This window comes from Misgurnus anguillicaudatus, chromosome 7 (genome assembly GCF_027580225.2).
Source record: "Misgurnus anguillicaudatus chromosome 7, ASM2758022v2, whole genome shotgun sequence".
In the NCBI taxonomy this organism is placed as follows: Eukaryota; Metazoa; Chordata; class Actinopteri; order Cypriniformes; family Cobitidae; genus Misgurnus; species Misgurnus anguillicaudatus.
This window is the reverse complement of record NC_073343.2, coordinates 34,089,199-34,102,227: the sequence shown is the minus strand read 5'-3', so window position 1 is coordinate 34,102,227 and position 13,029 is coordinate 34,089,199. Positions and strand designations below refer to the sequence as shown.

The window sequence follows — 13,029 nt, the reverse complement described above, 5'->3', positions numbered from 1 at the left end:
GAGAAAGGTTGTTAAATCTCACCTTTCGTGTTTTTTAGAGTGCTCCCTAGAGGTGGAGGTTCAGGCTGATATCGTTCTTCTGGTGGATGGCTCCTACAGCATAGGACTGCCTAATTTCGCTAAAGTTAGAGGCTTCCTCGAAGTGCTGGTCAGCTCCTTTGACATCGGAGCCAATAAAGTGCAGATCAGCTTGGTTCAGTACAGCAGGGATCCTTACACGGAGTTTGCCTTGAACAAGCACCACGACATCGATACGGTGGTCAAGGCAATTCGCACCTTCCCCTACCGTGGAGGATCCACCAACACCGGTAAGGCCATGACCTACGTGAGGGAAAAGATCTTCGCTTCCGGCCGCGGGGCCCGCGATAACGTTCCACGGGTCATGGTTCTCATCACGGACGGAAAGTCCTCAGACTCTTTTAAAGATCCAGCCAATAAACTAAGGAATGCAGACGTGGAGATTTTTGCTGTGGGAGTCAAGGATGCGGTTCGCAGTGAGCTGGAGGCGATTGCCAATGCTCCTGCTGATAGCCATGTGTTCGAGGTGGAAGACTTTGATGCTTTTGAGCGGATCTCCAAGGAACTGACCACATCCATCTGTTTAAGAATTGAGCAGGAACTCCATAATATCAAGAAAAGAAGTAAGTGGCAACTTCGGTTTTTATGTTTGCTGTGTTTAAAGCAAAGAGGTTTTTAAAACAAAGAGTAGAGTGCCTTTTTGTCATTTTGTTTCACAATCACTTTGTTTTGCCCATATACCTATGCAGACCTGCTCTATCAAGTACTGTTGGGTTATAACAGAAACATATGCTGAGTCTTGCCCAGAAATAAAAAAAACATTGTTTGATGGTATCTTGATAATGATCACCTCAATACTAAAAAGAAAGCTTGTTTTAATATGCCATGAATTTCAAGAATTTCTCTCCTCTTAACAATGCAACAAAAGCTACCATGGTATTATTGTTGTTATATAATAACAATATATAATAGTTGACATCTAATGTGAATTTTGTTGTCATTTGTCCAGTTTAAATAAACAACACTTCATGAATAAGATACAACAAGATGTCTCATGGTGGGATAAACATGTTACCAAGACAAAATGTGCAGTGTACAAAAGTGCCTTTAGCTCATAGAGATGTGTTTGACCGCAGGTTTGATTCCACCAAGGTCTCTGAGCTTCTCAGAGGTGACCTCCAGGAGCTTCAGGACCTCATGGATTTCCGAAGGAGAAGATGTCATGTCTTTCCTGGTTCGTTTCAGGCCAGCGGTTGATATAACGGGAGACTATATCTCAATGATGGTTAATTATGACACCAACTCGGTCATTTTACCCAATCTCACCCCCCTTACCACTTACGAGGTTAACGTCATTGCTCAGTATGACAAAGGAGACAGCTTTCCCCTGACGGGAGAGGAGACGACTTTAGAAGGTATCTGATAATAATACCCAAAGCTGATTATATCATGCATAGCTGTATTACATTTCTTAATTATTGATGACAAATTTCGTAATTCAGAGGCAGGCCCTGTCCGTAACCTTAGGGTGAGTGAGGAAACGGTGGACAGCTTCCGTGTGTCTTGGACAGCCGCTCCTGGAATGGTGAAGAAGTACAGACTGTTTTATGAGCCTGTGGGTGGTGGAGATAGATTGGAAGCAGAGACCGATGGGAGTGAGGTCACGATTGTGCTTCACAGGCTGCTACCCATCACCACCTACCGCGTCACTGTATACCCTGAGTATGACAGTGGAAGGGGACCTTCAATGGACACTGAGGGCACCACCAAAGAAGGTCAGTACTGTTTGATGATTTTACTCCATAACTGTTTTACCTAAACTTACAAAATAGTTAATCACATCTGTGTGATTTTCTCAGTTCGGGGCTCTCCACGTGACCTGAAGGTCTTCAATGAAACTGTGTCCAGCATGAGGGTCTCGTGGCGACCAGCTCCAGGAAATGTGCTCCAGTACAATGTGGCCTACAAACCTGATGGTGGGGAGAGGAAAGAAATAAGTGTGAAAGGAGACTCAACTACTGCTTTGCTGAAAAATCTGCAGCCGGACACGGAATATGAGCTGTTTGTTAGTGCCCGTTACGCTTCTGGGCTCGGAGATCCGCTCATGGGAACAGGCACCACTCTGGAAGGTAAGAGGCGTAGTAATTTTCGTTCACCTTGCATGTGATTCTTGTCCTTTTTAATAGTCTAATTTTATGAAACTACTGTATTAGGAGCCAATGTTTAAGAAGCAACAAGGAACTGAAGCAAACCACCTTTAATTCTTTAAATCCTAAAGTAGTAGAAAAAATGAATTCCTATTTGATGTTTCTGTCATGAAAACGTGCACATCATTCAGATCCCTTTATGTTGTGTTTATGTAAATAGTATGTCGAAAATCTTTGATGGGAAAAGGGCACCTATTATGCAAAATTCAACATGTTTGGACATAATGTGTGTTGGCAGTGTATGAGTATAACCACCATACAACTAAAAAAAATCCCCATTAAACCAAGCAGTCTCATTAGACAAGCCATTTTGATTCTTTTATCAATGTGAGGTCACATTGATTAAGCCCCCCCCCACTTACAGTCCTGCATTACCGTAGTTTCCACCCTCAGCGAGTTGTACTCTGTCCAGTTGATGCTACTGTCTCAGACTATAATCAGATCTATCTTAATTGAAAGTGCTCACTGTCTGTTTGTAAGGAAGTGAGGAGCTATAGCTCATTTGCATTTAAAGGTACAGACATCAAAACTGCGCGTTTTTGCTCTGTGGGGTATTTTGAGCTAACACTTCACAGACACATTATGGGCACACCTGAGACTTATATTACATATTGTAAAAAAGCCATAATAGGTGGGCTTTAAATTAATCAAAAGATGCCCATTGAAACATACAGGTAACAGATGACAGATATTTGGTTTTGCCTGACAGTGAGAACTCCTCTGAGCTTTCTTTTGGAAATTTTGGGAAAAAGCAAATGGGTGACCTTTAGATTACAAAATACCGGGCGCCATTTATTTCTCTGTTTATGACCAGCCCCTTTGGTGTAGGTTTTGTCTGGTATCAAATGGGGCAACTTTTTAGACAACAGCTCTGTATCTCCTGCCACAATGAAGCAGCAGTTCTCTCAGTAGTCGCACTTGTGTCAGATAATGAGAGGGTGGTTAAATCACGACCCATGTGGATTCCCCTTTGTGGGCAGTAGATGAATGAGCTGAGCTTGTAAAAATTTCCCAACTCATTCTTGGCACGAAATGAATGGCGAATGAAAGCATCTCATGAGATGATCTTCGGGAAGTTTGCTTGCGTAAGGTCTAATCTGCTGGTTATATAATTGAGTCTTTTAGATTTTGTTCAATAGAAAACGCATCACGGCAGTATATGAATTATAACATTTTTTGACATTTTGAAGAATTGCCACTTGCTTTCTGAACAGCAGCAATGACTTGGTACCTAGTTTATCCTAGATGAGAGTCTCAACCATTAATGCTAATTTTCCACAATACTCAAACCACTGGTTACACTGGTCTGAAGCACTAATGACTACCCGTCTGTTTATACAAAAGCACATATTTCAGAGGCTGGGAATTATGCATGCTGACTCAGGCTGACTTTCCACACAGGGTGGAAGGAAACATTTCTGGCGATGACAAGCATCTTTGATTTTACTTGGAGGATAACACAACCCTCTTTGTTTCAGTTGTGTCAGTTCTGGTCTCCGCCTTCAAAAAAGTGTATTATGAGGCCAAAACCAGTCAGGACAATTAGGAAGTGACCTTTGACAAGAGCTTTAGGGACTATTACTGAGAACATGTAAGAGGGATTTTTACATCTGGTCTCCTGCAGAGAATAGACATTATTCAACTTGTTTGAACTGTCTGCTTGCCTACCTAGGGGTAAAGGCTTAATGGGCCGTACATTGCAACTTTTAAATGTTAATATTTAACAAGTTGCCCCCTGGTTCATTACATGTAATCAGTTGGATTCACTACAACTAAACCAAATCAACCTTCAGGAAGTTAAACTTTTGCATACATCTACAAGTGCATTTGCTAAATCCCAAAATTATTAATCTGACAAATCGCTTTTTATTATGTACAAGCACACTTAATAAAAAGTAAACGAAGGAGTTCCGATTCATTACATAGTTTGGTAGATAGCCTTTGAGCCGGTATTCTTGGCAAAGTAAATAATGAGTAATTAAACTGTAAGTGTGATGTACAGACTTTATTAGACGTGGTGCACTTGGACCATGCCTTAACCAGTCTCTTTGGATCGCGATAATTGCCGCTCCAGGTTATATTTTCATCTTTTATTATTTTGTTCCTGATAATGTCTTTGGCATCCAAGAAAAACGTATTAAAGTGTTATATTCTTTGGGTTTCGAAGTTTGCAGCAGATGTATTAGCGCGACTTTGGTGTGTTTTAACACCTGGTGAATGTGGTTGCAGTCAGCATGTGTTTTGTCTCATGATTGTTTGTGTGGAAACTGGGCTTGGGAGATCTTCGTCCGTGCCAGACTGCGTCTCTGTGCCAGATTTTTGCTCTGTTTTACTGAAAATATACTTTTGATTTTTCTGTGAAAGGAGAGACAGGAGATAGAGGACAGATCTCACTTAATGTCTACCTAGATGGCCAACGGCAAATCACAGAGCTGTTTAATGCCCTAGCGTAAGTCATGTTCAAGATGTTTTTATCATTGCAGAAACCAGCATGTTTGATACGTTGTGCTGACAGTTTAAGAGTCTGGGTAAGGTCTGAAAATGGAAAATACGTGAATGTGTTGATAATATTAGCTCTTTTTCAACTAAAGCTATCATCAATGGTCAGGAGATAAACATTTGGCCTGTATTTTTTGCCCATGTAGTAGATAATCCGTTGAAAAAAATGTGCAGTCCAAAGTGAAGGTGAATACTGCAACAAAATACAGAAATGACTTATTGCCCTGTTGAATATGTTTGCTTAGTGTTTGAATGTAGGATAAAGCTAATGTCTGTGGATCAAACATGGTTTATAGTGGAAAACTGGCCTTGATCCACATACTTCTGTTAGAACCTGTTTGTGATGTCCCTTTATCTTAACAGCTCATATGGTTTGAATGTGGGTAAATATGTATTCAACATTCATAATGGGGTCAGTGCTAAAGTCAAGACTCGAGGATGTAAACCAGTGGGGATTCTGAGCTTCCAGGTGCTTCAAACTCATCCAACGTGACGTAATTCAGGACGACAGTCCCGTTAACGCTAGACCTCTGTTCTTGGTTAACGTCAACATTTTGTTTGGATGGAATGCAAAAACAAAGTTCAAAGAATGAAAAATAGCATATGCGGAGGTTCAAAAGAAGTCTGCTTTTGATCTGGCGTAACAATATCTGTAGAGCAGCATTAATAAACTCGTGCACAGTATTGCACTGCTGCATCTCGTATTAAAGCAGAATGGCACAAATGATTTGTCATGAGTGGCATGTGTAAACTGAGCTGTTTCTTGCATTGGCCCTTCATCCACACATTAGTAAAGCAGCCTGTGATGGCATTAACATATGTACTACTCTCTATTAGGAAACCAGACCTCTGTGCAAGTCCTGGCTGTTGGCTGTTCCAACTCGGGTTAGTTTGTGGTGTCCGTTAAAGCAAGAATCACTCTTACTTTTTAGTCATGCATAGGGTTAGTGATTAGAGCTATGATTAGACTTTGCTTAGGTTTGCTTATTTGAATAAGACCATTATGCCACGGCTCCCAAAGTACCCTAGCATGACTACTAAAAACCCTGTTTTTAACTGACTAAGCTGGTGAAGCAGGCTGGTTGTAGAGAGGTTTTGGACATTTTAGCTGGTTTAAGATGGAAGTAGCTGGTTTGAGCTGGTTCTCCCAGCATGCCAAAGCTGGTCTTCTCAGCCTGCCAAAGCTGGTGCATCCGCTGGTTTTAGCTGGTGGGTCAGCTGATCTCCCAACATGACCAGCTAAGACCACCTTGACCTGCTAAAAATTGGCCAAAACCCCTCTAAAACCAGTTTGCTACCTAGTTTATCTGGTCAGCCTGGAGGACCAGCTGACCCACCAGCTTAAACCAGTTTGACCAGGCTGGAAGCTTGGCCAGCTGCTAAGCTGATTGGCTGGTCGTAGCTGGTTTAAGATAGACGTAGCTGGTTAAAATTGGTCTTCCCAGACTGCCAAAGAGAGTCTTCCCAGCCTGGTCAAGCTAGTGCATCCGCTGGTTTTAGCTGGTGGGTCAGCTGATTTCCCAACCTGACCTGCTAAGACCATCTGGATCAGCTAAAAATTGGCCAAAACCCTTCTTAAACCAGTTTGCTACATAGTATAGCTGGTCAGCCTGGAGGACCAGCTGACCCACCAGCTTAAACCAGTTTGGAAGCTTGGCCAGCTAGGCTAAGATGATTGGCTGGTCGTAACTTTTTAAGATGGAAGTAGCTGGTTAAAGTTGGTCATCCCAGGCTGCCAAAGCTGGTCAAGGTAGTCTTCTAGCCTGGTCAAGCTGGTGGGTCAGCTGGTGGGTGAGCTAAAAATTGGCAAAACTCCTCTAAAAGCATCAGGCTACACCAGCTAAAAGCAGGTATGGAGCCTTTTCAGTTGGCAAATACTTAACAACACATTTAAAAGATTGGAGACACCTTTGCAATACCATAGCAGTGCCCTTGAAACCATTACAGTATTTGTTTTCTTATTGTTTGCCTCAACATTTTATGAGCCTGCTAACTGAACCACCAACCAATTAAAATATTTTTACATACTGTAAGAGACCCTGTGGGAATGTTTTAGAAGAATTGGATTAGAAAACAGAATGAAATTAGGACAACCATTTTCCTAAGCACTTATCCTGTGATTTGAAGTCCCTATCCTCCCGGATGAGATATCTAGTTCTTGTTTTAGCGATGACGCAGACCCCCGAACATAAATTGACTTTTAGCTGTTATTTCAGCCTGACAGATGGTCCATTTGACGTGTATTATGGCTGCAGGGCACAGCGGGTGGGAGACAGGTGACTGTCCTGAGGTCAAATGCTCATCAGGAGAACAGGATGAGAAGGACTGCTGGGAGGGAGAGGCTTTAGCACTGTCGTTTATACAGGGCGACCAGCCTGTCAGCACTCCTACATTTTCACATAACTTCTGCTTGCGCTCTTCTCTGTTGCTTCGGCCCACTTGACAAACAGCTTAGAAAGAAAGAGAGAGAGAGGGTAGGTGGTATGTTGGGGATAAGGAAGGTTACATCTGCAGTTTGAGTCGTCTGTGTTTAATGGATGGGTTTTGTGTTCACTGGAAAGTGGATGTGATGACAGATGTGTGGCGGCAGGGAGAGATTGTTTTTGCAGAACTGTTTTTCAGGGTCTGAGTTACCCACACAGTAAATCATGGCAATCGCATCAGCTACCACACTGCAAAAAATGATTTTCAAGAAAAAAATTCTTAGTATTTTTGTCTTGTTTTCAGTACAAATATTTAACAATTCTTAAATTAAGATGATTTTTCTTGGTGAGCATAAGATCACGATGAGCTAGTTTTTAGACCAAAAATATCAAATTTAAGTGATTTTGTGCAAGCAAAAAAATCTGCCAATGGGGTAAGCAAAACATTTTTTTCTTAAACACTAAATTTAAGAAAAATTAAGAAAAATTGCTTTACCCCATTGGCAGATTTTTTTGCTTGTTTTATGCACAAAATCACTTAAATTTGATATTTTTGGTCTAAAAACTAGACTTATATTTTTGGGTCGTTTTGCTCATCAAGAAAAAGCATCTTAATTTAAGAAATTGTAGGTATTTTTACTGAAAACAAGACAAAAATACTAATAATTTTTGCAGTGTAGAGTTATCAGAAAGAAGTTTTAAAACTCCTGCATAATTTTTCAAATCTAATATTGCAAAAAAATGATTTTCAAGAAAAGATTTTCTCAGTATTTTTGTCTTGTTTTCAGTAAAATATGTAAAAATTCTTAAATTAAGATGCTTTTTCTTGATGAGCAAAACGACCCAAAAATATAACTCTAGTTTTTAGACCAAACATATCAAATTTAAGTGATTTTGTGTAATAAAACAAGCAAAAAAATCTGCCAATGGGGTAAGCAATTTTTTTTTTTAGAATTTTTCTTCAATTTAGTGTTTAAGAAAAATGTTCAAGATTTTTTGCTTACCCCATTGGCAGATTTTTTTGCTTGTTTTGTGTTTTAGGCACAAATTTAGTTAAAATAGATATATTTTTGTCTAAAAACTAGATTTATTTTCTTAGGTTATTTGCTCATCTTGATTTAGGAATTTTTAACCGTAACCTAACCCTAACCATTTATACTGAAAACAACATAAAAGTACAAAGTAATAAAGTAAATTTTTGCAGTGTACTACATAAAGATGTGTGTCTCGTGTATATGTGACTATTTTTTGGAAAGCATTTATTTTCCAAGTCATAAGGTTTTAAACGTTATTTTGGGGTGAACTATTACAATTAAGTGAACAAATTCTTTGTAAAGAATAGCAAAGTTTCAAAGCACCATAGTCTGTGGAAAAATTTTGATTTTCTTTATAAAGATGTTTTAAAAGCAGAAGCTTTTTAGCCATTACAGTGATTTACAAGCTATACATTTTATCAGTATATGCATTCCCTAAGTTCGAACCCATAACCTTTTGCAATGCTAACGCAATCACCTACCACAGAGCTATACAGAACAACAATGTAATTATGTGTCAAATATGAAGTGATTTGTATCCAAGATGTAATTCTGTCATTTATAAAGTCTGCCCATTTCTTATGTGTGGATACAAAGGTTAGTGTAGCCTCTCCTTAAAGACTTAGTGAAGTTATGCATGAAATAAGACCTGTCTAAATTGTATTTTTCTTTCTCAATTCCTCAGAGCTTGGATCTCCTTCGAATCTGGTTACTTCAGATGTGACCGAGAACAGTTTTGTAGCTTCCTGGACTGCGGCCCCTGGCAATGTGCGTCTTTATCGGGTCACCTGGAAATCCCTCTTTTCAGAGGAATCTGGAGAGAAAACCGTCCCCGGGGGTATCACCAGCACTGTTTTGGATGGGCTGACGCCGGAAACCCGCTACAAGGTTTCTGTCTATGCTGCCTACACCCGGGAGGAGGGAAAACCACTGCATGGAGAGGAGACCACAGATGGTAAATCCATTCCCACCCCCTTAATGCATCCAACATATGAGCAAATACGCTTTACCTCGCTTTGTTTCTGTAAGGTGGGCCTCTCGTCCTGAGGTAACCCAACCACGAGAGGATTAAACCTTCATATACTGTTTATAATGTAAGACTAAATCGTGATAAAGTATATTTGCATACGTGAGCACCGGTAATGAATGTAGCAGTGTTGTCTCATAATGAGTTTGGTTTTTCCCAATTTTTAACCTGAAGTCTAAACTTTACTGCATTTTAGTGTTATGGACATGATACTCTTGGTAGGCAACTGCACAGATTAAGAAATACATTGAAGGAAAGGCCAGAATATCACAGAGACTTGAAAACCATTATACAACCACTAAGCAATGTCCTACGAACCATCCAGAACACCTAGCAACCTCAGTAAAATAACTTGTAAACCACCATCAACATTGTGGTTTTGCACTTTGGGACATACAATATTAACATTTTTTAAAGAAAATTTTCCAATTTCACTACATTTTTTATGTATGATGGAGTTTAACAGATGTTGTAAAAGCATCAACCCCTCTTCGACAGTAATAAAATGTTGGAGGAGACTCTGAAGTATGCTGGAAACAAAGACTCTAATACAGACGTGTCTCGCTCTTCTTCCTAGTGCGGAAAAAATGAATGACTGACGTTCATTTCTTTATAAGCTGAATGTCAAGTAGCGTCATCGCCGTACGTTTGCGTCATTGCCACTGTTTGCTCTTAAATGCCTTTTGGTATGGAGGTGTTAAAGTGACTGAAGTCATTGATTTAATGATTTACACATGTTTCCTATTTAAGCAGTCTTTGATTTCGACACACAGTACAGGACACACTTTGTCCTCACCCCTATGAAAATTTACCATGGTTTCATTGTGGTAAAAGTGTACTTACCATGTTTTTTTGGTGTATTAATTACTATAAGCAAAACCTTGATTTTACTACATGGTTATTTTGTGGTTACCATGGTTTTACCACAGTAACCATGTTTTTTTGTGTTAACTGTAGTAAAACCATGGTTAATTTTGAAAGTGCATGCATATCTTCATTTGGTCCTCTAGATGAGTTTGTATATACCTGATTCAACATAGTGAAGTTTGTAATTGGATTGTCTTGCTGTCTGGGTGCTTATTTACTGTCTGCCGACTACGAAGTCGAGCTTAAAACTATTTTCTGGAACAGCCTGGTGCGTTTTATGCCTGCCATCACTCTCTTCCGTACTCACCGCGTGCTTTTAGAGATTTAAAAAAAAAACATTGGAAGTGTTGTTTTCCTTCCATAAAACTCCCTCCAATTTGTGAAATGTCTTCCTGTAAAAGTGCTTGGTGGGTCACTAATGTCCTGACAATTCATTCCTGTGTAAAAACACTCAGGTCAAGGCTTAAAAAGAGAACATTCCGGTCAGTCCGTGTTATGCCTGAAGTACAGATACTTTACCGTGTCTGGTTTCACCCGTTTTAAATATTCACAGTCTGGGTTGGATTAAGCCGATATTGGGAAAAGAAATTTAATGAAGCAGATTATGGATAATTCGATCTGGTAATGCTAAACGCCTCCCGTTTATCTCTTCAACAGTGTCGGCCGCTGGCAAAGTTCTTACGGTAACAGAAGAAACAGAGAAGACCATGAGGGTGACGTGGCAACCAGCCCCCGGCAACGTTGTCAATTATAGGGTGATGTATAAACCTCAGGGAGAGGTACGTCAGATCGCCTCCAAAGCACCAGGGGGCACCACCACTTTAGTCTTGAGGCGGCTGCAGCCATTGACCACTTATGACATCACTGTAATCCCCGTCTACAAGTTTGGAGATGGAAGATCAAGACAAGGAGAAGGAACCACATGTATGTTTCATAGCTTAAGCGAGGCAAAGTCATTTTTGTGTGTATTTTCGGATTAATTTGATTCAATTGTTCGTTTTGCAGTGTCTTTATTCAAAGCTCCCCGAAACCTCCAAACTTCAGAGCCCTCTAAGACCAGTTTTAGGGTTACGTGGGACCCAGCCCCTGGAGATGTGAAGGGGTACAAGGTCACTTTCCATCCCACTGAGGATGACGTAGACCTGGGAGAGCTGCTAGTCGGCCCCTATGACAACACTGTTGTTCTGGAGGAATTAAGGTATGAGATTCCAATGCAAGATGTAATATTTCACAGGAGACAGTCTGTGCACTAATAATATGAGAATAGGGAATGCATTTCATTAGACAGCGAGGAAAAAAGCGTGCATGTGTTATTTAAAAATTGCAAATGACCAAAACAAATTTTTTGAAATCAAGTAGCTGTGGAACATGTCTTTTCAAAAATTAATTTTAACCAAAATATCTGAAAACATAACCGAATGTTAAACGATGACAAATATTGTGTGTAATAAAATCTTTCTCTTGTCAGGGCCGGCACTAAGTACTCAGTGAGTGTTTTTGGCATGTTTGAGGGAGGTGAGAGTATGCCTTTGGCTGGAGAGGAGAAGACCACCCTCTCTGATGCCCCTGACCCTCCATTTGAAACCCCAGGTAATATAAACATCCTTAACTCTCTCTGACATGCCTGCACCACCACCCGCTCTGACCCCAGGCACAACATCCCCCCACAAATCAACCAATCACGTATCAAGTTACGGCAGAGCATTTAACTCATCTTTTAAAAGTAACCCGAGTACACAAAGCATACACTACCTTGAGTTTGTGATGTAGGATATATGTAACGAAACCTAAGTTAGTTCATCAAACCGAAACCTAAGTTAGTTCATCAAAAGTTTATTTTCAGTAAGTACGCTGTAGTTTTTGACTTTGTGAGATAGCAAATGTCTTGCCCATCTAACGGTGTTGTAAATAGCAGATTTAGGTGATTTAGATGCATGCCTTCAGGCATGGGAACATTTCAATTAAACAGCAAGAAATACTACCTGCTCCCAATTATTAATGCTTTACAACTTGGTTAGGAGCGAAGCGACATAAACAGAAGTTACTGCTCATGGTCTGCTGACCCTGATGTGGAATGTTGCTCCTAATAGGAAACAGATCCAATGGTGAGGATCTGCTGGCCGGGACCAGCAGGAGATGAGAAGAAAAATATACACTGAGATGTTATACTCGACTTGCATTGCAATACGAAAGGCACTAGCAGCAAAAAGTACCAGAAAGTACAGTAGTGCTATCAAGGTACAAATAATACCATACTGTACCATGCACTCTCTAAAAGTTGTCATTGGGGCGGTAACATTGGTTCCTAAGAGGTACATACTGGTTCCTCAAAGCCAGGTACATATTTGTACCAAAATGGACCTCCCAGTGACAACTTCTGTACTTTTTTCTGAGAGTCTGGGATGAATGGTCCATCAAAAGGGACATGGCTGCAACAGAAAACAGCAGACTAGATCAACTAGTCAACTAGTTAAAATCTTATGTCTGCCTTGTCTTTAACAATATTTTGCTTTACTGTTGCAGTGAAACTCCTTTTGACGTAAATTATTTATGTTAGATAGTATGAAGGATGACAGCAGAGATACAACTGCACTCACCAACACATGAAACCACCTTGTGGTTATATGCCATCAGACGGAGATGAAACAAACATGTGTTTATTTTTCTGAACGATGTGGAAATACTTAAAGAAAGCACATCTGTATACTGTGCATGTGGTTTACTTCATTTTTGAAATCATATCCCAGCAGGCATGTCTCATCCAAGATGTTTATGTTTTTCTTTGTTTAGTCGAAAAAACAATTATGTTTATTGAGGAAAGCATTCCAGTTTCTCCTCCATATGGTGGACTTTACTCAACAGTTTGCAGTTTTAATCCAGCTTTGGGGCTCTTAATGATACCAACCAAGCCATGGGGGTCTTATCTAACAAAACGATTGGTATTTTCACAAAAA

The 13,029-nt window shown here is 40.1% G+C and overlaps 1 protein-coding gene across 1 annotated transcript in view; it reads left to right on the top strand.

Moving 5' to 3' along the window:
* Nucleotides 1-13,029, top strand: part of col12a1a (collagen, type XII, alpha 1a) — a 72,147-nt gene that overhangs the window by 7,934 nt on the left and 51,184 nt on the right. Inside the window, 8 exon segments of the mRNA XM_073869778.1 lie at nucleotides 39-641; nucleotides 1,155-1,433; nucleotides 1,521-1,793; nucleotides 1,878-2,147; nucleotides 8,867-9,136; nucleotides 10,733-10,999; nucleotides 11,081-11,273; nucleotides 11,544-11,665. Of these exon segments, the coding sequence (XP_073725879.1) occupies nucleotides 39-641; nucleotides 1,155-1,433; nucleotides 1,521-1,793; nucleotides 1,878-2,147; nucleotides 8,867-9,136; nucleotides 10,733-10,999; nucleotides 11,081-11,273; nucleotides 11,544-11,665 (2,277 nt within the window).